This window comes from Parasteatoda tepidariorum, chromosome 9, assembly GCF_043381705.1.
Source record: "Parasteatoda tepidariorum isolate YZ-2023 chromosome 9, CAS_Ptep_4.0, whole genome shotgun sequence".
In the NCBI taxonomy this organism is placed as follows: domain Eukaryota; kingdom Metazoa; phylum Arthropoda; class Arachnida; order Araneae; family Theridiidae; genus Parasteatoda; species Parasteatoda tepidariorum.
In genome coordinates, this window is record NC_092212.1 from 9184789 (window position 1) to 9206976 (window position 22188).

Here is a 22188-nt window from a genome sequence, read left to right on the forward strand (position 1 = left end):
AAATTAATCAAATCTTGGTTTCACTTCATACGACTAAGGCTCTCAACATTAATTAATACTAAGGAAAGTGTCCAGCATTATCATGGAAGCAGTATTTGATATATTCATATAACAAATTTATAATCAAATCTTTCACTGCCTGCGATGCATTTAGTGTAATGGAGAAGAGTATAACTGTACTAACTAAGCAAAGTTCCTTGAAGCAGAGTGCGAAAGTATAAGCATAAAGTAAATGAATTTACAGCTAAAATAGCACAGGAATTTGTAAAGAAAATCATTGAGGTGAAGAGTAAAGATTTCTCGTCATAAATAGTCTGCTAATTCTGATGATTTATTGCAATCAATCCTTATTCACACATAAAAACTGTCTAGATCCTACATTTTTAAAATGTTTACAATATTGAGCAACTGTATAAGTTGGGACATTTTATACAAAGAAAATGTTCTGATTAAATATGTTCCATATGTATTATCTTAGTTCAATAACTCATTAATAATAATAATATGTAAAAGTCATAGAACTTAAAAGTTTTGCATTTGTTTTACTGACACAATTTCATAAAGAAAAACTTGAAACATCCATTTTATATAATATTCTAAAAAACATACTTAGAGTGAGAATTTCTCCACTTTGTAAAGAACCTGTGAAAAGAAAAAGAAAACCTTAAATTAAAATAATTCTGAACTCTTCAACTGTTATACTTTCAGTTTAATGATAAGCATTATTTACACACACATTTTCTATAAGAAATTAGATAAATAATGCCACATTTACTAAAACACTAATTATAAAAATTCAAATAAATAAAAATCAAATGCAAATGGTACAAAAATTAATTAAACAAATTATCCACTTTACTACAATATGTAACACACAATTTCCTTTCTAATTTTGATCATAAAACAAATGTGTTTAGTTAAAGTAATCAATGTAAATCAAATAATACATAATAGGTTAAATGTAAAATTAACCTGTGAGTAATACACTACTATTAATTCTCAAATAAATGAACAATTAGTTTTAAATGCAACTAGAAATGTACAAGGGCTGAAATGCTGTATTCAAAGTTTGTTCAAACACCTTAATTACGTTACCAGAAAATTTGTATCATACTCTTGTTCAAAGTACAGATAACATATTTCAACATTAAATCAATTTTTCTAAGAATGTATCATTATTAACATTCTAAAACATAAGTTAAATTCAAGTGCAATAAAATTTAGAAGCAGAATAACATACGAAACATTTATGAGCATTCACACAGCGCCAAAATAATGACTGATGCAAGAGCTGTAACTATGCCTAAGATAATGTTCATTTTCATAGCAAAAATATTTTTAGTAATTGCTATTGTACACTTTATTCATTCACACATTTCACTCGTACATTTTTATCAACATTTACGAATAATTTTTACTAAACTTAAGTTTTTTTCATCAATATTGAACAAGAGAAATTTATTTATTCAAAGTTTCTATTATTTTTTATTAAAAATATACAGATTTTAATCAGAACTGCCAACTTTCTTCACTTTTTGGGAAAATTTGGGAAAGTTTGCTTTACTGTATTATTTTTCTTTTGCTTTGTAAATTTGATTTAACGTCATTTTTTTCACCAAAACATGATTCAAAAGAAACAGCGAATTGCATTGGTGGAGAACTGGGTACAGAGATGAATTCGCCATAAAATAGTTGCATTCTTAGTTAAAACATACAAAAAAAACATACCACAATTTGAAAATATAATTAAATTTATCCACAGTTTTTGAATCAGAAATGACTAGACAATCTAAGAACACTCCAACGTTTAATAACCTTAGCATTATATTAAGAGATTAAAATGTATTATTGGAAATTGATCAAAACATGCAAGTTGATAACAATAGTTGAAGATCAATGACAAGCAGTAATGAGTTAAAGGTAAGAGTTAATAGTGTTTATTATAAATAAATAATGCAGTACTAAAAAATAACAGGTTTATAGAATTTCCAATACAAAAACTCCTTTCAAATAAAGATTTATCCTCATTCATGCTTCTTCTTCTTCTTCCTTATTCCCAAAGTTAGCAGGGCTAAACAATGTCCATGAAATTCATGACCTGGAGGAAGTCGGCCACCAAAAGTGGGTTATTCAGAATGTCCCCTTTGTCCAGACCAAGACAGTCCAGGATATGTTGGGGAGAAGCCTGCATGCTGTGGCACCAGGGGCAGTTTGGGTAGATTTTAACACTACCCTCGAAAGAAAGGGACTTAAGGTGGCCGCTGATAAGCCTGGTAAGTGCTGTCTGTTTCTTGCGATTGCACCGAATGTTGAGTGCACCTCCTGGACAGGTGCTCTGGTACCAGTGATTGTAAGAGTTAAATTAAATAATTGTTGGTGCGTATTAGATAAAATTATGTACTTATTAAAATAGATGGTTTGTAGATTGAAATCATTGAATATGTACTAATAATTGAGTTTGTATGTGTATTTGGATATAGTTATGCTAATAAATAGGTAAGATGATTGAAATGTCGTGATAAAACAAATTAAGGCCGAAATATATAAAAGGGTAATTAAATTAAATTAAGGGGAAATTGATCGTTAAGGAAAGTGGTAGTACAATGCTAATGTGGGATAACAATAACCCAATAGGTTCAAAGGGTCACAAAGTGTGAGGTTTGAACAAATTGGATAATTTGGTATCACCAAATTTGGAAAAAGGGCGAAACTAAAATAAATTAAATATTAAAGAAAAATAAGGTAAAGTCATGCTATATCCAAACAATATATATGATTTAATACAGTAAGCTGATGTTTCTAATAAGAAAAACTAATAAATTCACATATATGCATGCCCATAACAATAATTGAAAGGTACTCACCCTGTACACACAGGATATTTTAAAAGACAACCATCAAAAGAAGACAACAGAAACACACATTTTTAACTTGCGTTTAAGATTTATTTAAGAAAAATATCTAACAACATAACTAGTGGAAAGACGTCTTTAAAACAGTTTTTAACATTAGGAACACCTTTAATAAAAATGAGTGACACAAGAAATGATGTCATGCATAAAAAAAGGAAAGCGAAAAAGGATTTAACAACTGAAAAGACATATATAGAAAGAAAGCTTAATTTAAGAGGGTCTTTAATGGGGTATAAAATGTAGATGTATGATTTATAGAAGTTGACTACAATCAAGGATTTAAATTTTAAAAGAAAAAGAAGGTTAAGAAAAAGAATGTAAAAAACGATCCCCTCGATATGGACCGAAGTCCGCATCGCGGAGAATAAAAAAAAGCAATGTGCAAGAAAAAGGCACAGAAAGAGAATATCTTAAAAGTGACTTAAAAATTCCTTAACTAGTACCAGACCAGAAAAATTACGGCCAATTAAATTTAAAGAGGCGGAGAGTTTGAAATTTAAATGAAAGAGATTGGTTAGTTAGCCCCCCTAAAATTAAAAGAAGAAAAAGAAAGGCGTGAATAGAGGGGTTGGTTGACTTTCCCCACAGGAAGTGCGATGACCGCAATGACCATGAGAAAGGTCAACAAGAAAGTTAAAAATAAAAAATTGCTAAATTGAAAAAAAGGAATAACGTTTAAAGAAAAATTAAAGGCTTAGGTATAATTAAAAAATAAATTGTCACATTACATTAAGTGTAAATGTGACAGTGATGTTTGGGGGGAACGAGCCAGGAAGTCTTTTTTTCTTCTTCACATAGTCTTCCCTTTTCTTTTTTGATGCCAGTTCCATGGAGGTGAGTGAATTTGGACTCAAAGTTTCTTCTGTCCCCTCCTTAGCCAGCGTGTCGGCAATGTCATTGCCCAGGACCCCAACGTTGGCTGCCTCATCGTGGCGAGGGGGTGACCCTGAGTGAAACGGGCAATGTACGCCTGGAGTTTTACTCCTGGAAGGGTCACCCGAAGAGAAGGCCGTTCCATTACACTCAGCTGAAGTCAACAGGCGAAGGAGCCAAGTCAGACTTCTGCCAGCATGCTGCTCCAGTCATAGGACATCAGAAGCTGTATTATTACCCCAACCATGAAATTCATTCATGCTTACTATGATTAAGCACTTACTTCTTTGAATAATGCATACTGAGACTCATTTAGTTGAAACAAAAACTAAAATAAAACAAATGCTTACTCATTAAATATCCGTTGCTTAGTAAGATGCTTTTGTTCGGCTAATTTTTTCCCTCCAGTTTCTTCTGAAAAATATTTCATAAAATAAAAATCTAATGCTTAAAATAATACCAGTGATTCATTATCAATGCATTTAATTTTTTAATCCACTTTTTAAATTATCTATTAATAAAATTTTATATCATTTATTAAAATAAATAGATGAAATAGGTAAATAGGTACATAAATGAATAAATTTATTTGACACTGAAAATTGAACAAGGAAAGTCAAATGTTTGCTTGAATAATGTATTCTAATAGTATATTTTTTCCTAATTCTTTTAAATTTATACTTCATAACTAATTTAAGACCAATTTTACTTTATTCTGATTGGTGGTTTGGTTGATTAACCAAGAAAATGAGCAAACATTTGAATTAAAGATAAAATTTCAACAGAAGGAAATTCTAGGGAGATTATCATTAGTTAAAATCACTCAGTATTTTGAATTATTTATGTTCAAATTAAAAAGAGTGAACTGTATTAATGTATCAATTCATAAAAAGTAATAGAATTTCATTTTTAAGCTTTTACTGTTCAGAAGATTTTCCAAATATTCAAGCTCTGCATATAACTCTTTCTCTTCATCATCATCATCCTTACATTCCTGTGATTTTCTAAGTGTTTTCTTTGATTTTTGAAACTGTTCCTCTGGCTTTCGCTTTGAGGCTGACAACTCAGATGTCTAAAATAAACATTTTTACTCGAATGATCAAATTTTAGTGAAATGAATATTATAAACAAGCCACAATATATTTTGATACATTATGTCTGAAAAAAGCTTTTGATTCAAGGAAGAGGAAAGTACAAATATATCTAAAATCGGATTTATTGAAGCTAATTTAAAAAGTTTAAGAAAAAAATCTTAAATAAGGCATTATATATTTCCTAGCTTTGAAAATTTCCTTAATTTCTTCAATTTATTTTTTTAACCATTCTCAATTGAATTTAAATTAAATTAAACCAATTATTTAATTTTTATAACATTTCATAAAAAGCGAATATAAAATATTTTATTCTTTTCTTAACAATCAATGTAACATCTATCTTTTTTTTATTTCGATACTAATGTAAGATCGCCATTAAATTGAAACAAAAATCTATTTATAACTCTTTATTTCTAACCAGAAAAATTTTTCAGTTACATGGTTGTACTAATTCTCAGTCTTTTTGGTGACTCGCTTTAATCAAATTATTTTCAAATTTAATATTGATTATGGTGGAGGGGGGGGGGCTTTATTTTTGGCTATGTTATCTTTCAATAAATCACCAACTATATATCTCTTCCCACGCTCTTAACTGTCTGTTGGACCGAAGGCTTCGGCTTCCGAGTCTCAACCATTCAAATGATATCTTAATAGAAATTCTTGATGTTAAGAGAATGATTTTCTTGATCTCTTTGAGGGACTTTTCTTAATTTGTATAATTTTGGAATGTGGCCATGTTTAATTTAAGATTTAAATAATAAATCAATTTTTCCAAAACAATTTTATTCATTTTTATGGGAAATATCCCAACATTATATTAAAATTAAGATGAATCTAAAACAGCCAAAATACTTTAGCTCTAACAAAAGAAACTACATTCCAGTAAGGACTAATATCAAATTTGGGCTAAAACTGCTGCAATAAAATGGTGCCAGTATTGTTGTACAACACTTGATAATGGGCCATTTTGTGAAAACAAGATGTAAAACATTAATATTGAGCGGTATCTACCCAGTGACAAAAATGTGTTTCATTTTAATATTATTTCAATTGATTTTGTTTCAATTTCAAATTTTGATTGAAAATTTTGGGGAGTTTGATAAGTGATGAAATTTCTATATATAATAAATTCCTATCTTGGAAATGTGGTGACAATATGAAATTGATTTCAGAAATCAGAGAGTTTGCAGACCTACTGTGTATGAATTTAATTATTTTGAATTATTCACTCTGGATGCGATTTAATAATAGTTTTTTATTTCAGTTTTTTTTTTTAAAAAATATATAGTCATTATTGAATGTTTAATTATAGAAAGATTTATTATTTATTTCAAAATTTAAATTCCAAATAAATGCTTCAATTAGAGAAATAAGTTAGGGCCTCCATGTCATAAACCAAATTATTCAGAGAATTTCCCACTACATTGAAATATAATTGCATAATTCGTTGAAATATGAACCTTCTAGAACATCCTCCAATCAAATCATCCCCCTCTTTAAAGTTTTTTTTAAATTTATTTAACTAAATTTCCCGTTAAAAATTTAATGAAATAGTCTACAAACCTCAAGATAAAAAAAAAGGATTTTTTTCAACCATATTGATGTGAAGTGTCTGATTATTTGATGGAAGCCTCTGATATATGAAGGTAACCAATTTGAGAAGGAGTCTATACTTACAAGATTTAGGTCCAGAAAACTCGATTTGGCATTGCATTATATTGATAAAAAAATAATAAAAACTTTCAAGGTTAGCCTTCACAGAAATGTATGAGAATTCTATGATTAGTAAATTACTAGAAAAGGGTGTTTTTCAATAAGGATATTGACTATCCAACCACCAGGGTTGGCAAAAGTCAAGATTTTTTTAAAATTTTATATCAGATTTTTTTTAGTTTCCTTTTATACCAGATTTATTTATTTATTATAAGTATTAAAAGTACTTGCACTTAAACTTAAAACTAAATAAGTATAATTGAAATAAGTTTATCAAACAGCAAATTATTTTACAAACAGATAATGAAACATTCTAATTTAAAAGTTTCACAAAACTTTCATTCACATATTGTTTTTTTTTTTAAATTTATTTAATATTTAATAATAGTGACTTAATCTAATAAGTCAAAAAAATAAATAAATAAATAAAATAATAATTTACATGCATTTCCATCTTATTATTTCAAGATAAAATATTAAATATACATGGATCTATTCAGGATTCAAAAAACTTCACAACCTTATAAAGAATTTATAAATTATATATTGTATAGAATATATTTTCAACTTAAATCAGTGATTTTTTAAAAAAATCTTGTCATCCCTGTCAGCTGTAGTTGGAATTTAAACTTGAGCCATTATGTTAAATAAATCATAATATATTTTATGAAAAATTTAACTCGGGAGTATTCTGTTGGGAAACAGTTGATATCAAAAAATTTTTCAATGGAATAAATTCTGATGAATTTTCATATTTCTTCATTTCAACAACATTTAATCGATAATTTACAGATAAAATGACTGAGGGTTTTAATCAGATCAGGCTAAATATCTTCCCTAATTAATCATTCTAATAATATTCCATATTCTTTATTAATACCAGACAAGAAACTTTGTTTTCTTTGACTATTTATAACAAACAAATGACACAACATAAAATAATTCCTCAGAATATCAGATAATTTTATAATTTAAAATGATATGATACTACTCACTGTATCAAAATTTAATTCTTCACTATGAAGTGTGGATGGGGCAGATGAAATAGAAGTCTAAAAGCAAAATATACAAGTTAGAAATAAACAAAAAATGAGCAAACACAATATTCAAAAATAGTAGCCGATATGTCTAATTGGTAAAAATTTAAAAAACTCACACAAAATGTATAACTGCTAACTTTCCTGTTGCTATAAAATTATTGTATTGTAAAGAGTGCTTAATTAGCAATGCTCTACAACTTTTTATTAGAACTTCAAATAATATTTCTTATAAAATCAGTGTGTTTATCAACAAATCAACAATAAATTTTAAACTTCACATCAACTTAAATTTACAGTGACATAAATGCTAATAATATGTAATATCGCACCAAGGAGTTACACTGATATTATAAACACAAAATTTATAAAATTGATTTATTTAATGAGCACAAAATGTCAAAGCTTATGGTTGATCCTTAACAGTTAATAAAATTTTGAGAATTACACTTGCTTTCCCACAAAAAAATAGTCTTAAAAATTAATTTAAGGTAATAAGCTAAATGAAATTCTTTTTATCAATCAATTTCAATCCTAAAATATTTCAATACAATATTACAAGACAAAATGGCTCCATAAAGGGTAAATCCACTAATCACAGTGTCCTTTAAGAACATGTCATTTTTTCAAAGATAACTGTTTTGTTTTTAACATTTAACCTAATAAGAAATCATATAAACTGAAAGATAATTGCAACATAAAAATCTATATTTGAATCTGAACTCACACCTAAATATTTTTTTTTTAACTGTGACAAATAAAATGGGAAAATATTTCATTTGAAATTAATATACTATTTTTTTCATAGCAGCAAATAAGAGGAATGCAAATAAAGTAATGGCAACATTCCCAGGGTTCCCACTCAATTTCAGAAAAAAAATTCCCTGACTTTCCCAGGTATTGTAGTTAAATTTCAATGAAAATCCATACAATACTTTATCTATACTACGAAATTTTTCCTCAGAAAATTTGGATTCTTTTATTTGTTATTCCAAGTATTAGATTTTTTGAGCAAAATAAATATCATTATATGAGGAAGGAAGCATTTCAGTATGTCTAAAATGTAAAATTTTTACAATAAATAATTCTAATACAAGAATTATTTAACTTAAATCTCAATAACTGAGTATTGTTACAGACAATTTTAAGACCGTTTTTTTTCCAGGAATAATGAAGGAATTTTCCAGGTTTTTGTTCGAAAATTCCAACTTTCCCTAATTTTTTGGAGTTGAAATAAAATTCCCTGACAATTCCAGGTTTTCCCTGTTCTCCCTGATCCATAGGAACTCTGCATTCTAGAATAGACATTTAAGAGAATTTGCATTACATACTTTCAATATTGTTATGAGCAAAGTCTTGTATCTTTTGAAAGATGTTAGAAAGATATGACATAAGATAGTGTTAGCAAAGTGTTATTTGTTGATGTTAACAATGGAGCACATTAATGCTCAGATCCCAGACGACATGTCAAAAAATTCAATGCCTGATTCTTGAAAAATCCATGGAAAGCAAACATCCCACAACATCATTGTGATATTTAGAAATGGATGGCCAACTTGTAGGGTGCAAATCTGTGATCTCAATCTGACAAGCACAGAAGCACTTTGACCTATCATGTAACTGTCTTAAATGGTAACACATTCTCGTCAAATACTTCAAAAGATCTTGGATAACATTTAAATGCATTTTTGTTGAAGACAAACTCGATTTTAATCCATCTTGTAAACACACTTTAAAGTGGTAAAAATGCTACTGTTCAATGGGTCACAGCAACAACCCCTTCTACAGGAGCATCACTTTTACGCACTCAACATGTCAGCATCTATGCCGATATCTTGTTTGTGCATGCTTGATGTTCTGTGTATTTCATAGGCTATGTTACTACTCTTCTATGTTCATCCCTCACATAAAGTAGGACATTAAATAAGTTAAGGGACTTTAAATATAGTCACTCAAAAAGCAGATACTTTCTGTCATAATAAATAATTTATTTTACTTTAAAAATTGTATCAAACTTATCAGATCCATAAATGTTGTAAAATGACATTATAAATATTTAGGGAAAAACAATTTTAATTTCAAATGAATAAATTTTCTAAAGGGAGTTTTCACCATTTACGCTACCATTAATAATAGATTCATAGTGCAGAATAATTAATTTTAAATAAGCGTGATATATAAGTAATAAATTATTAAGCTAAATGATCACCTTCCATAAACCTTTACTTAAACCTTCCATAACTTGCTCTCTAACTTCCATCCAACCCTATAGAAAAATACATGAATATAAATAATTAAAAAACAAATAAAAATATTTTGCAAATTTAATAAATAAAATGTAAAGTTGTTTTGCAATATTACAAGACTATCTCAAACTTACTAGTAAAAAGGTTAAGTTTATTGTGATCAATTTAGTAAGTGTAAATTATAGACAAAATGTGATATAACAATGCTACAATATGACTTGGATACTTTTCCACAGAAATAGTTTCTCTGAAAGTGTTGCTACAATGTAAGAATGTTAATATATATGGTGGTTTAAAATTTCTTCAAAAAAAAAGAAGAAAAAAAATTAGCATATCATACAAATAAACTTTATCCTAAATTCTGTGATTCTTAAAATTTAAATAACAATTAAAACATTTTTTTCTCTTTATAAGGTGATTAAATTAAAACATGTTTTTCTCTTTATCAGGTGATTAAATTAAAACATGTTTTTCTCTTTATCAGGTGATTCAATTAAATTACTTGATTTTTCAACAAAAACCATCCTAAAAGCTTATCTGCGCTCTTTGGTAAAATTTTCTCGTTTCTGTAACAATAAAAATTTTGTCAGTATAATGTTGAAAAACTCAGTATACAGAATGCTAAAAATATAGCCGAAATTTTTTTAAAAATGATAAAGGGCTCAAAAAATAAGAATTACTAAAACAGAAAATGTAAACAGTTCCACCAAGATAATGTGAGATCTCATACAAGTGTGTTAGCTTGCCAAAAGCTTTTATAGCTTTCATGGGGAGTATTACTACATCCACCATATTTTTATGACAAGGGACCTTTCAATAATTATTTGGTCTCTACAAAAAATTTTATATAGCAAAATTTTAACAAAGATAACAAAAGGTGTTGAAATAAATTGTTCAATAAAGTATTTATATTAGAAAATCGCTTTTCACTTTCACCGAAATGAAAAAAAAGAAAGGGGAAAAAAAGAAATTGCTTCATAAACAACCCAACACTATGAAAGCTACATTTTCCTATGAGTTGTTTACAGAACTTATACTTATTCCAAAATATAAGCAAAGTTATGAGTCCTCCCTTCCAGATAAGAACTATCACTTGATACAGTGAATTAGCAAGAATATCAATTTTTTTGATAATAAAGTTAAAATTTATGCAATCACAAATGCTAAATAGTTATAAATATCTCAAACACGTGTTTGCAGCAAGAAGAAATTATTAGAATTTTTTTTCAATGGGTAGGTTTTTTGATGTTTTTATTTTTTAAAGCACCTAATTTTTTTTTCATATGTCGAAGGTAAATAAAAGACTCATTTTTATGCACAAAAGTAACATTTATAAAATTTAAAGAAAGAAATTAATATTATTTTTTTTTTGACAAATTATTTTCTTGTCAACACTTGAAAGAATAAGTATACATTGAAAAAAGTTTTATATTCCTCCTTTTTTGCACTTTGCAAGTCATCATCACATCGAAAAATAAATAAATAAAATAAAAACTGCGCAATAAAATAGTGAATACTCAGGTGTGTGATTTGAATTTCTTGTATCATAATAATAACCGGACTTAAATCCATGTGAAGAGTAACAGCTTTAACAATCAAAATAAAAATGATAATAATAAAAATAATAATAACAGCTCGAAACGCCCATGGATTTAGTGCAAACCAAGCACATCAAAAAGTATTTACTCAAATATGCGATGTGAATTTCTTATTCCTTAATAATATTAGGATTTAAAAAAACATGTGAATACAAATAGAGCAATAACAGAGAAAAAATCGATCAAACGCCCATGGATTTAGTGCAAACCAAGCACATCAAAAAGTATTTAATCAAATATGCGATGTGAATTTCTTATTCCTTAATAATATTAGGATTTAAAAAAACATGTGAATACAAATAGCAATAACAGAGAAAAAATCGATCAAAAAAGTAGTAGTATCACTGCATCAAAAAATGATTAATAAATACCCAAATTGAACATTTTATGTCTCAACAATAACATATAAAAAATACGAGGATATATTAAAAAAATTTAGAAAATTTGTTGCAATAATGGCAGATAAAACAATCAAAACACCACACAGTTTAGCGATCGTATCAATGCAAATCACGCTTATGGAAAATATATTACTCAAATGCACAATTAAAAATTTTTGCGGCGAAATAATATCAGAACTTCAAAAATCATAAGAAAATCAATTGCATTAACTGCAAAAGAATAAAAGATTGAAAGACAAATTTACGATGGTATCAAAAACGCTGAAAAGGGACAACTAAAATGCAGGATTCAAAATTTCCTGGCTTTAATATCATATTAAAAAGTAATTAGTACTAATCATTATTAAAATATAAGTTTAAAAAAAAAAAAAAAAACTTTTTTCTAGCAAATGATGTTTTAAACGTTTGCCATTAATTTTATACTTCTGTGTAGGCCTCAGTAGTTAATTAATTCTAGCTGAAGTTATTTGAGTTTTTTTTTTTCAGTCTCGTGTTATCAAAATTTATCTAAAGTGCATTTTTCTTTCTGCGTAAATAAAGACATTATTGTGTGTGAATGAGAACTTAAGAAACAAAAAGGGTGCTCGTAAGGGCAGAATAAATGTCTCATTAACGAGATTCTGCGTAAGTAAGTAAGTTTACATTTTAATTCTAGTGAAACTCTGAGAAAATTTTGTTGGAATATAAATTATCGATTCACAGAAATCAGCTAATTAGAAGAAGGATCACATGTTAGAGATCTAAATACGATTGATATTAAAATTATATACTACATATTTGGCAAAAGAACAATTTCTATTATTTTTGTAAACATGTTGAAAGCCAAACTAAAAATATTGAAACTTAAAATTATCATCTTAGACAACTGAATTAAAAAATAAAAAAAAGTTTGTTAATCTATAAATATTATTTGATTAACTTTCTGGTCAATTATGTGACTAGAAAAAAGAAGAAATTTCAGAGATGAATTACTTCAGAATAACTGCATACATCCAAAATTTCTATCAAACTCTTCTTGTCTTAATTTATTCTGACACAACTTATGAATACTGAATGTGCTAAATTTATAGATAGAGTATAATATGAACTTACTTGAAATCTATGAAAAATGTCTGGAATTTGGTAGTCAGGCATTCTTGATCCCTGAGACATGATTGGCTTCAAAGTTTTTGAATTTTAATTAAGGTGTCCAAGTTAAATACTTCGTATCATAATCTGTAATTGTACCAGATGAGTGCAAATACTAAAAAAAAAAATTAAAAAAAATAAGTAAAAAAATTAAAGTTTTCTTTTTAAAATTGTAAAATATAGATTCTCTCATACTTTTTTACTTGAATTACTGAAATTTCATAAAGAAATTCTATGGAGTGATTGGGTACTATGCATTGTGATTTCATTATAAATGGCTTAAGAAGGATTCCTTTTAATTTACTCAAGAAGAGATTCAGTGATTCCTTTCTATTTACTCAGAACTGAAGAAAAAAAAAAGCATCATAGAAAAGCATTACAGCACCAAGATTATAGGTCTTTATCAATCATAACCTATAAAATAATACAATAAAGTATAAAAAGAAACATAAAATTCTATTTATTTTGACTTAATTTGTAGAATTATGAAATTACAAAGTGAAAAGCAAATAATTTTAAATTCAGATCAAGGGAAGATTTCCGGTATCTGTGGTAGAATAATCGCCAAGTCTTGGCAACTTTCGGGCAGCAGCCAGCGAGAAAGAAAGAAAAAAAAACATCACAGACAGTACACTAACTCAAAGGTTATAGATTCAACTCGTAGCCACGCCAGGCATATCCTTATAAGTTTTTTTTTCTTCTTTTTTTTAAAATTTCCTGTTTAAAATCAATTTGACACCTTGGCGACTGCTATTTTTGTGGCAGATCACGATACAGACATATCCCCTTTGAACTCAGAGTAAACGAAAAAATATTATTAATATCATCTATCATCCCATATCATTAATATCCCACGCATTTAAAATTCGTATATGGAGATTATTTGTATTTTAGTATTTCGTTCAGTATCAGTAAAGCTTCTAAACGATAATTAATTGTCCTATTACGTAAAACACATCTTACCAACCGGCGTTAAAGTTCAATTAACAAATTTTTAAATAAAAAGAACAAATCAAGAAATAAACTAGAGATGAAAAACCTAATTTTAATCTTGAAAAGGAGGGAAACAGAGAAAGTGCACTAATTACATAATAATGCAAAGATTATTACATATAAATAAGACGAAAAAAAAAATCCTCTTTTCAAAAAATTGATGGCTATTTGCATGCGAAGCTCTAAACGATGTTTACAAAATTTTCTTTAAATTTACCAAATACGGTTTAATCTAACTCTCTAGCAAAAACAAACGTTACAATAGCCAACAGGCAAGTGAGTTGCTTAAGCAGCCCTCGCGTTTTTCAAATGGATGGATGACCGTTTCAGGCTAAGCACAGATGGCGCTAAGGGTAAAAATTCGTCGAAAGACTTCCGGGTTACTACTCTCGATTGAATTTTACGCCAATGCTTGAAAAGTATTGGACTATTATAGTATATAACAGTCCATACCAGAACTTATATTTTTCAATAAATTTTATTGCTAAAAGCTCTTTTAATTATCATGGAAGCGATTATTGACGATGTACTTGAAGTAGGCGTTGAGCTGATAGCTGAGGTTCTGAAAGAAGAACTAGAACAGAAAAAAGGTGATTTAAAAGCAAAATAATTTCTTTCGTTTGCTTTCAAAATTTCATTAGTACTCGGAAATATCTAACAAAGAAATATCTATCAAAATTTGTCAAAATGAGTTTGAAAAGCTTAGCGTTCAAGCTATATAATTTTGAATTTTCAAATATTTAAACATTTGTAATTAGTAATATGCTAGTTTTTTTTTTCATTCACTTTTAAAATTCAATAATAATTTGTAACTTTTAATATCTCCACAGAGGAAATTAGTTTATAGGGAATTAGTTTATTCGCATAATCTTTGTTATTTATGTCCTGAAGACAAGGATACGCTTGAAAAATTTCAAAAAAAAAAAAAAAAAAAAAAAATTATCACTAGAATTCCATTTAAAACTAGTCATAGTTAGAAGATTAAACCAAGTTCAAATTTAAAAGATAAAAATTCAGGATGCGTCAGAATCAGCATGTGTATTTTGTTTACTAAATGGTTGCTAGTTAAGGTTGAAAGTATTTGGAAACTACTATATGACACGTTTCAACTAATCTGGTTGCTCCACTAAAGTTGAAAGGTTTTAACTTCAGTTGCTAGTTGAAAGCAGCCGGGCAACCATTATATGACACGTTTCAACTTCACCGAAACCACTAGTTGCTTTCAACTAGGTTGCCTCGTGTCATATAGCCTATTCAAAGTGAAGCAAACAGCGAATTTTTACACTATCATAGCCAAATAAGGGACAACACTCAAAACTTGTCAAACCTTACACTTTATTTATGTTGTGATATCAATTGTCTTTCTTATATTTGTTTTACTCTCACGACCTGTTGGAATTTATAAATGAATGGCTCAAATTTAAACACATATCACAGTAATAAAGCTTCTTAGAATATTAAGCCTGTTCACACATCGCTCGTAAGGATAACATAAGCGGAGGGATACACCGGAAACTTTTTAAATTTTTTCAGGTTTTATGATAAGCTTGTAATTGTTTACATTCAGTCAACCGTCCATAGATAAATCCAATTGGCTAATTTTTATCATCCTTGACATTGCTGTTGCTTATTGTTCATGCTTACCAGATTTAGCTACTTTAGCCTCGTTTTTTTCTTTTTTTTGTGGTGTTTTTGAATTTTTTTTGGAGTTGCAAAATTCCTGTTAGTATTTTCTGACACGTTGTCTGGAGAGTACTAGGATTATCCATTTTAGTGGCATGGGGATCATGCATCTCATTTATTTTACAAAGAAAAGAAATGTGTTTCAATGAATGAGCACATTCAGATCCATACGATTCCCAAGTACTAACACCTACTATTAGATAACACCCGAAAACCAGTAAAATTTAACATTATCATGCACAACTTCAAATATTAGAAAGATACAAAGAGTCGCTGTTTGCTCTGCATTATATAATATTAGATTCTATGTAAATTAATATTATCTAGCGTTCACCGTAACATTATTTTGCATTGGTTTTGATGATATATAATATTAGATATTGTATTTTCCGATTTTATCGTACCTTGCATTTTATTTTGGAGTAAGCAAGGGGAAGATCTGGATGGTCGTAGTATCGGTAATATAATTTTAATTAATTTTCTATATTGTTGTAAAGCAGGAAAACATGGAACAATAGTTTTATGATGTCATTCAGTGCATTATTTTCTTAGCAATACAGAAATATAAAATAAAATTATTTTACCGAATTCTGCTACCATCCAATTTTTCCCTCTTACTCCAAAGTATATATTATATTCAGACAATTTTTTTCAATGCTTCAAATTAAATTAAGAAATAATACTTGGGTACCTAAATTTTTATTGAATTTTTTTTTTGTGTTCTATACACAATGAGTTTTTTTTTACATATAAATTTTATGACATTAATCATTTCCAAGTGTTTATTTTTTATTTTCAATATATTCCTAATATTTTTTTCTTCTTCTTTAAGAAATGAACCAATTTAATCGATCAATACTAGAAACTTGACTACAGCCTCTGCATAATTTTTTAAATTTTCTTTTTCTAAAAAGCTCTGTTCAAAATTTGTACTGATTACACCTACTTTTTTTACACCTATTTATGTCATAACTCATAATCTATAATCAGCGAAAAATACAAGCAATGGAAGTGTTTTAAACAAAAATCTATTTTGTTATAGCAACGCTCTCAAAAGAGAAATTAATTGTAGTCAAATTTTGGTCATTCATACTATAGGCAGCTTTTAAAAGATAATGTAAAATATGTTATATTTTTTCGTCTCATTCTCGTATGCAACTATATGTTTGTGCAAATTAATTTAGATAAAACATAATATTTACTGACACTAATGAAATTAAAATGTTATGTGAATGTTTTTCTAAGATTGTTGGTTTAGTACATACTACCTTTAAACAATTATATCGACAAACCCAATTGAGATTTTAATAAAATTTGCTCATTTCTAAAAAAAAATAAGAATACATTTCAAAATTAAAGACTCTATGATTATTAATGATATAAAATCATTGCTAAGTAAATAATGTATGGAATGACATCATAAAATTATTCTTCTGTGTTTAACTGCTTCACAGCAATGCAGAAAATTAAGTAGAATTAAATCGCCGAATTATTCTACTACCATCCAAATCTTCCTCTTGCTTAATCCAAAAATTAAAAGCAACGCAAGATAATATCTGAAAATTCAAAATCTAATATTATATAGCAGCAAAAGTAATGCAAAATAACGTTATTACGGCGAACGCTAGATAATATTAGTTTGTATAGAATCGAACGTTATATAATGCAGAGAAAAAATCGACCTTTTGTATTTTTCTAATAATAGAAGTTGTGCAAGATAAAGTTAGATTTCACTGATGTTATCTGATATTAGGTAGGTACTACTTGGGTTATGTCATTTTCCTTGGTTTATAAATACATTAGAAAATGTCACCTGATTTTTCCATTAAGCTAATTTATATTTTATGAAGAATAAATGCAAAATAAATTGGAGTGAATAACTCACAGTCAATCTGAGGTAAAGACATTTTTTTAAATTGAGTTATTTATAATTGTTCGAAATTTCACATACGTTCCAATTTATATTTTAGGAGGAATGACTGTATGATCAATTTGAACAATTGATTAGACAAATTTTTAATGCACTTATGTCTATTAAGTTGATGAACTGTACTTTATGTCCCTCATTGCTTAATTATGTTTAATTTCCAGAGAATCCTTAGAAAAATAAATAAATAAATAAATTAAAATAAAAGAATGAATAAATAAAAATAAAATTTAAATAAATAAAGATAAACAAAAACAGCAAAATTGTTATTTTTTCTGCAATTTTATTTTGAAGAAAATTTTGCCATGTTAACAGTTATTACAAACGGTTTCTTCAGTCCAACCTACAAAATTATAGACTATAAATTTTGTCATCAATACAAGTTGCAATTTCATCGTCCATGCAGCAAGGAAAAAAAAATAATTAGCACTATCTAAATAGTCTGCTGTAAAAGAAGGAAAAATAAATATGAGATACAGCATATTCATTATTTTAGAGAATAAAGAAAATTCGTAAAAAATGGGAACTGTGAAATAATGGAATACTAAGTTAATATATTTTAATTCTTAACGTATAATTTTTTTGAGAACTTTGTAAAGGTAAGGTATACAAATACCAATTTGGGACAAATTAATACAAATACAGATAATGCAAATTCGTGAAAATACTTACTCCAACCACTCTTTCAAGCTAAAAATAATAACAGATTATTGCAAATTAACAAATGTTTGGTAACTTAATTAATAACAAAATTCGATAACTTAAAAGCATGACAAATATAAATAAAGATGTTTAAACGTTTGTCCTGAACTATTCATGAGTTATATCTTCTTGTCATGAATTGAGGCAGCGCGTTACAGTGTAATATGCCGAAGATTTGTTCTCCTACAAAATGTTTTATGTTTAACATGATGAGCGCCGCGTCAGCCATCGGTGGCTGACACTGGGCTTTCCATTTAGACCACGTCAACCACCGTTGGCTGGCACTGAAATTGCATTTAGGCTGCGTCTGCCACCGCTTGCTGACACTGATCTTTCACATAGGCTGCGAAAAACAGCTGGCTGACAGCGTATAGCATGATATAGAACTATTAAATTTACACTCTTTTATGGAATTGCAGAAAATTTATTCAAAATTTACTTAATTATTGTGATTCTTGGTTTAATAAATTCAATATAGTAGATTTTTATATCCACCACTACTTTTAAACAATTCGTAAGCATATATAATTCACCACTTATTTGAGATATGACTAGTGATGGGCGATAACAGGTATTTTCAAATAACAGGTTCCAGCTGTTCCGATACAAAATAATACCTGTTCCAAATACCTGTTCCAAAATAACAGGTCTTAGAAAAAAATCTTCAACTTTTTTATANAGACTCCATCTAAAAAAAAAAAAGAAAAAAAAAAAAAAAGAAATGAGTTCAAAGTTTCCAAGATACGAGGAGGGGGGGGATTCATAGAGTGGCACACGTTTCATAGGCGGTATTTGTTATAAATATTATCGTAGAATGTTTTTCAGATCCTATACAAGACTGCCTAGGCATGGTTTTTGAATGCAGTTCTAGTGACACCACGAAATATGTAAAAAAAAAAAAATAATAATAATAAAAATTTTAAAAAAAAACTGTATATAGAAATATTAACTATTGAACTAGAGAAAATAAGCTATAGATAAACATTTTTCGAATAATTCATTTGATTTTAGCAAAGTTATCTCTATTTAAAGCAGCTCTAAAAAAAATTATAATACTAGAAATGCAAAACTTGTATAGACCCTCGCAATGTCCTGGCTACGACACTGTAATAATAAATAAAACGTGATTTTTTTTTATTATTATAAACTCTACAAAGATTGCTAAAAAACAGTTTAACATTTTAAAAAAAGTAGAAAAATACATTTTTGCCAAGATAATTGAATAAAACTTTTTGCCTAGTATTTTGGAACAGGCTTTTTGAAGTAACCTGTTATTTTTATAACAGGTATGATTAAATAACAGGTTCCAAATACCTGTTCCATAAAATATTGGACATCTCTATGACCTGCTAAGTCTTTATAAACTAGCAAAATATGTCTAGATTTGGAAATGTAGTTTGTAGTTATTTACCGCGGCATTCAATGCGTTAAATTATTTATACGTATATTAAGGATAAAGAATGTTCGACTCACATTTTGCACTTACCATTCCCCAAAGTGAATGCATCACAACGGTTCATTTCTGTTAAATTTGTTGTTTTATTATGTTGGTAGAAGTTACTATTAGTATCAATTAATTACTCTTTTGTTATATTATGAAATAATTACTAGAAGAGGGTAATCCCTTGTTGATTCCTGAAGTTTCTTGACTTCATTCACTCTTCGTTTCTTTCGATCATTGAATAACTAAGCATACACTGTCAATTTTTAATGAGGATTTTTCCAAGAATTAAAATGCAGTCATTCAGAGATGCCAATTGCTCCGGACCAGGCAAAATATTTTAAAAGAAAGCGGGAGATAACAACAAACTGAAATTTACAGACCCCAAGAATCATACACAAAAAGATTACCACTCGAAAATATTTATCAGTTGTCCAGAGCAAGTTGGCATCTTTGAGTCATTATAGCGATATAAATTTTTTATTTTTTTTTAGTTAGTAAGAGCATAAACGCACCATATTATGGCGCTGCCAACCTTCGATGCTTTTTGAGAAAATTTCTTTAAGTGAAAAATTAAATTATGTTTTAATGTATGATTTTCTGTTTTGTAAGAGTGACTTAACACGTTCACGCCGGGGTGACCCACCAGTGGGTCACGCTAGATTGTCTCATCGGGTGGCGCACCGGAGTAAAAACTGGTAACAAATAAATTTCATTTTTTAGTTTTTTTCCGAGAATAATAAAAAACCTTAACTACCAATTGTTTTTAACGGATGTAATTTTTATATTGAATTGCTTCCTCGCCGTGATAAAGTTCCTTACAGTGAATTGTTATTGTTGAGAATAGATTAACTCCTCCCGAATATTATCTAATATTTAAATACCTTCTACCTGTATTTTCTCTTTTCCGTCCCGCTATCAGGCGCAACACCCGGCGTGAATTAAACACCACATATACAATTTTCAAATATATATGATAAAGTTATTTCAGTCACTTTCAAAACAGAATTTGAATTCATGTGCAGACTTTTAAATAGTCTGATCAGACTACTTATAAAATCCGTGTCGAGGCTTTCTGATGTGTAAGGTGATGGACCCCAAATGGAAGTTTCAGGTTAGTCCAGAATGTGGCTGTTCTAGTGTTAATGTTTAAAAGCATTTAATTTTGCATTTCTCTAGTGGTTTACATTTCTAGTGATTTTTAAATTAGTGTTGCATAACTGGCTACACTGTACCGGAAAGGGTTAAACGGGAAACATGGATCATTTTACTTACCCCGTCTCCTGTATCCTTTAAAAAATAGAAATAAACTGTTATTTAAATTTTCAAAGCAAAATTTGCATAGTTTAAAAAAAATTATAAAAAGAGAGGAAATCTCTTAACCATTAGTCACATTGATTTTGATTAAAAAGTATAAGGCAGGGATACATTGAAACAATATCGAAAAGGGAGGAGGAAACATATCGTCGCTTTGAAACTAAACCGTTGTAACTCAAAAAATGAGGTTTTTGGATCATTTTGTGTAAAAAAAAGTCACCCTTTTAGAAAAACAACCTGTTGTCTTTATAGTTCCATAAAGTTAATTTAGAGAGCAGATAAATCGTCATGGCATTGCCGCGATTAGCATTAGCGCGAAAAGTTTGAAATCGCTCTCCTGAAAAACTTGCTTTTTTGTGTTACCACGGCTTAGTTTCAAAGCGACGATATAGTAAATTTCGTAACCAATTGTACTTGTAAAGTCAAAGAATCAGTTAATGCCGCTTTGCCGCAACGTACTGATTTTCGCGTTATTTTCAACGTCACAACGTAAGCATTTGATCCAGAAACCAGTACAGATCCGTGGCCCGGGTGTTGAGAGGCCATTGGGTTAGGTTAAAGGATAAAGAAATATTAAGATGAGAAATAAATTTTCGTTTCTGTTCACTGTTGCATGACATTTTTGATCGAATCTTAGATACGCTGCAAAATTTGCTTAATGTCGTAACTATTTCTTCTGAACTATAATTATTGTGTACAGTGAATTTCATAAAAGCCAATTTCTCGCAAAAAGCTGTTCGCAGAACTGCTGACTTTTAAAATCTATTCAGTAAAGATTTTAATAAAAAAGGTTATACAAAGCGATTAATGCCTTACGAGCGTATTTGGAATGATTAATTCTGTTAAAATACAATTTTGGCTGCAGTTGTTATAAGCGATCGCCAATCTTTTAATACTCATCGGTCACCATACAGAATTTTTTTTATTTCCCTTACTATTATTATTTTTTTTTTTTTTTGGAAAAGGGTAAAAGTTTTATCTTACTCCATTCACAACAAAATGACGTCTTTCAGCTAATTTTAAAAATTGCACGAATTGAAAAGTTAATGAAAGTGGCAAATTTCCAAGGAAACACACTGTATATTTTTAATGTAATTTTATTTTCTAGCTTGGTGACCTAAGA

The 22188-nt window shown here is 28.5% G+C and overlaps 1 protein-coding gene across 9 annotated transcripts in view; it reads right to left on the bottom strand.

Moving 5' to 3' along the window:
• The window catches only part of LOC107453074 (clumping factor A), a 41866-nt gene extending 27594 nt beyond the window's left edge, over nt 1-14272 (bottom strand). For 2 of the 9 annotated variants that reach the window (XM_043053223.2, XM_071184887.1), the window contains exons 1-8: nt 14113-14271; nt 13198-13346; nt 12967-13117; nt 9839-9895; nt 7588-7644; nt 4707-4857; nt 4136-4199; nt 610-642 (exon numbers count right to left, since the gene is read on the bottom strand). In XM_043053223.2, the coding sequence (XP_042909157.1) occupies nt 610-642; nt 4136-4199; nt 4707-4857; nt 7588-7644; nt 9839-9895; nt 12967-13026 (422 nt within the window). In that variant the 5' untranslated portion in view covers nt 13027-13117; nt 13198-13346; nt 14113-14271. Of the gene's footprint in view, nt 1-609; nt 643-4135; nt 4200-4706; nt 4858-7587; nt 7645-9838; nt 9896-12966; nt 13118-13197; nt 13417-13965; nt 13985-14041 lie in introns of those variants that run through there. The other 7 variants (XM_071184886.1, XM_071184885.1, XM_071184882.1 and 4 more) reach the window with 7 other exon arrangements.
• Nucleotides 14273-22188: the final 7916 nt, after the last annotated feature.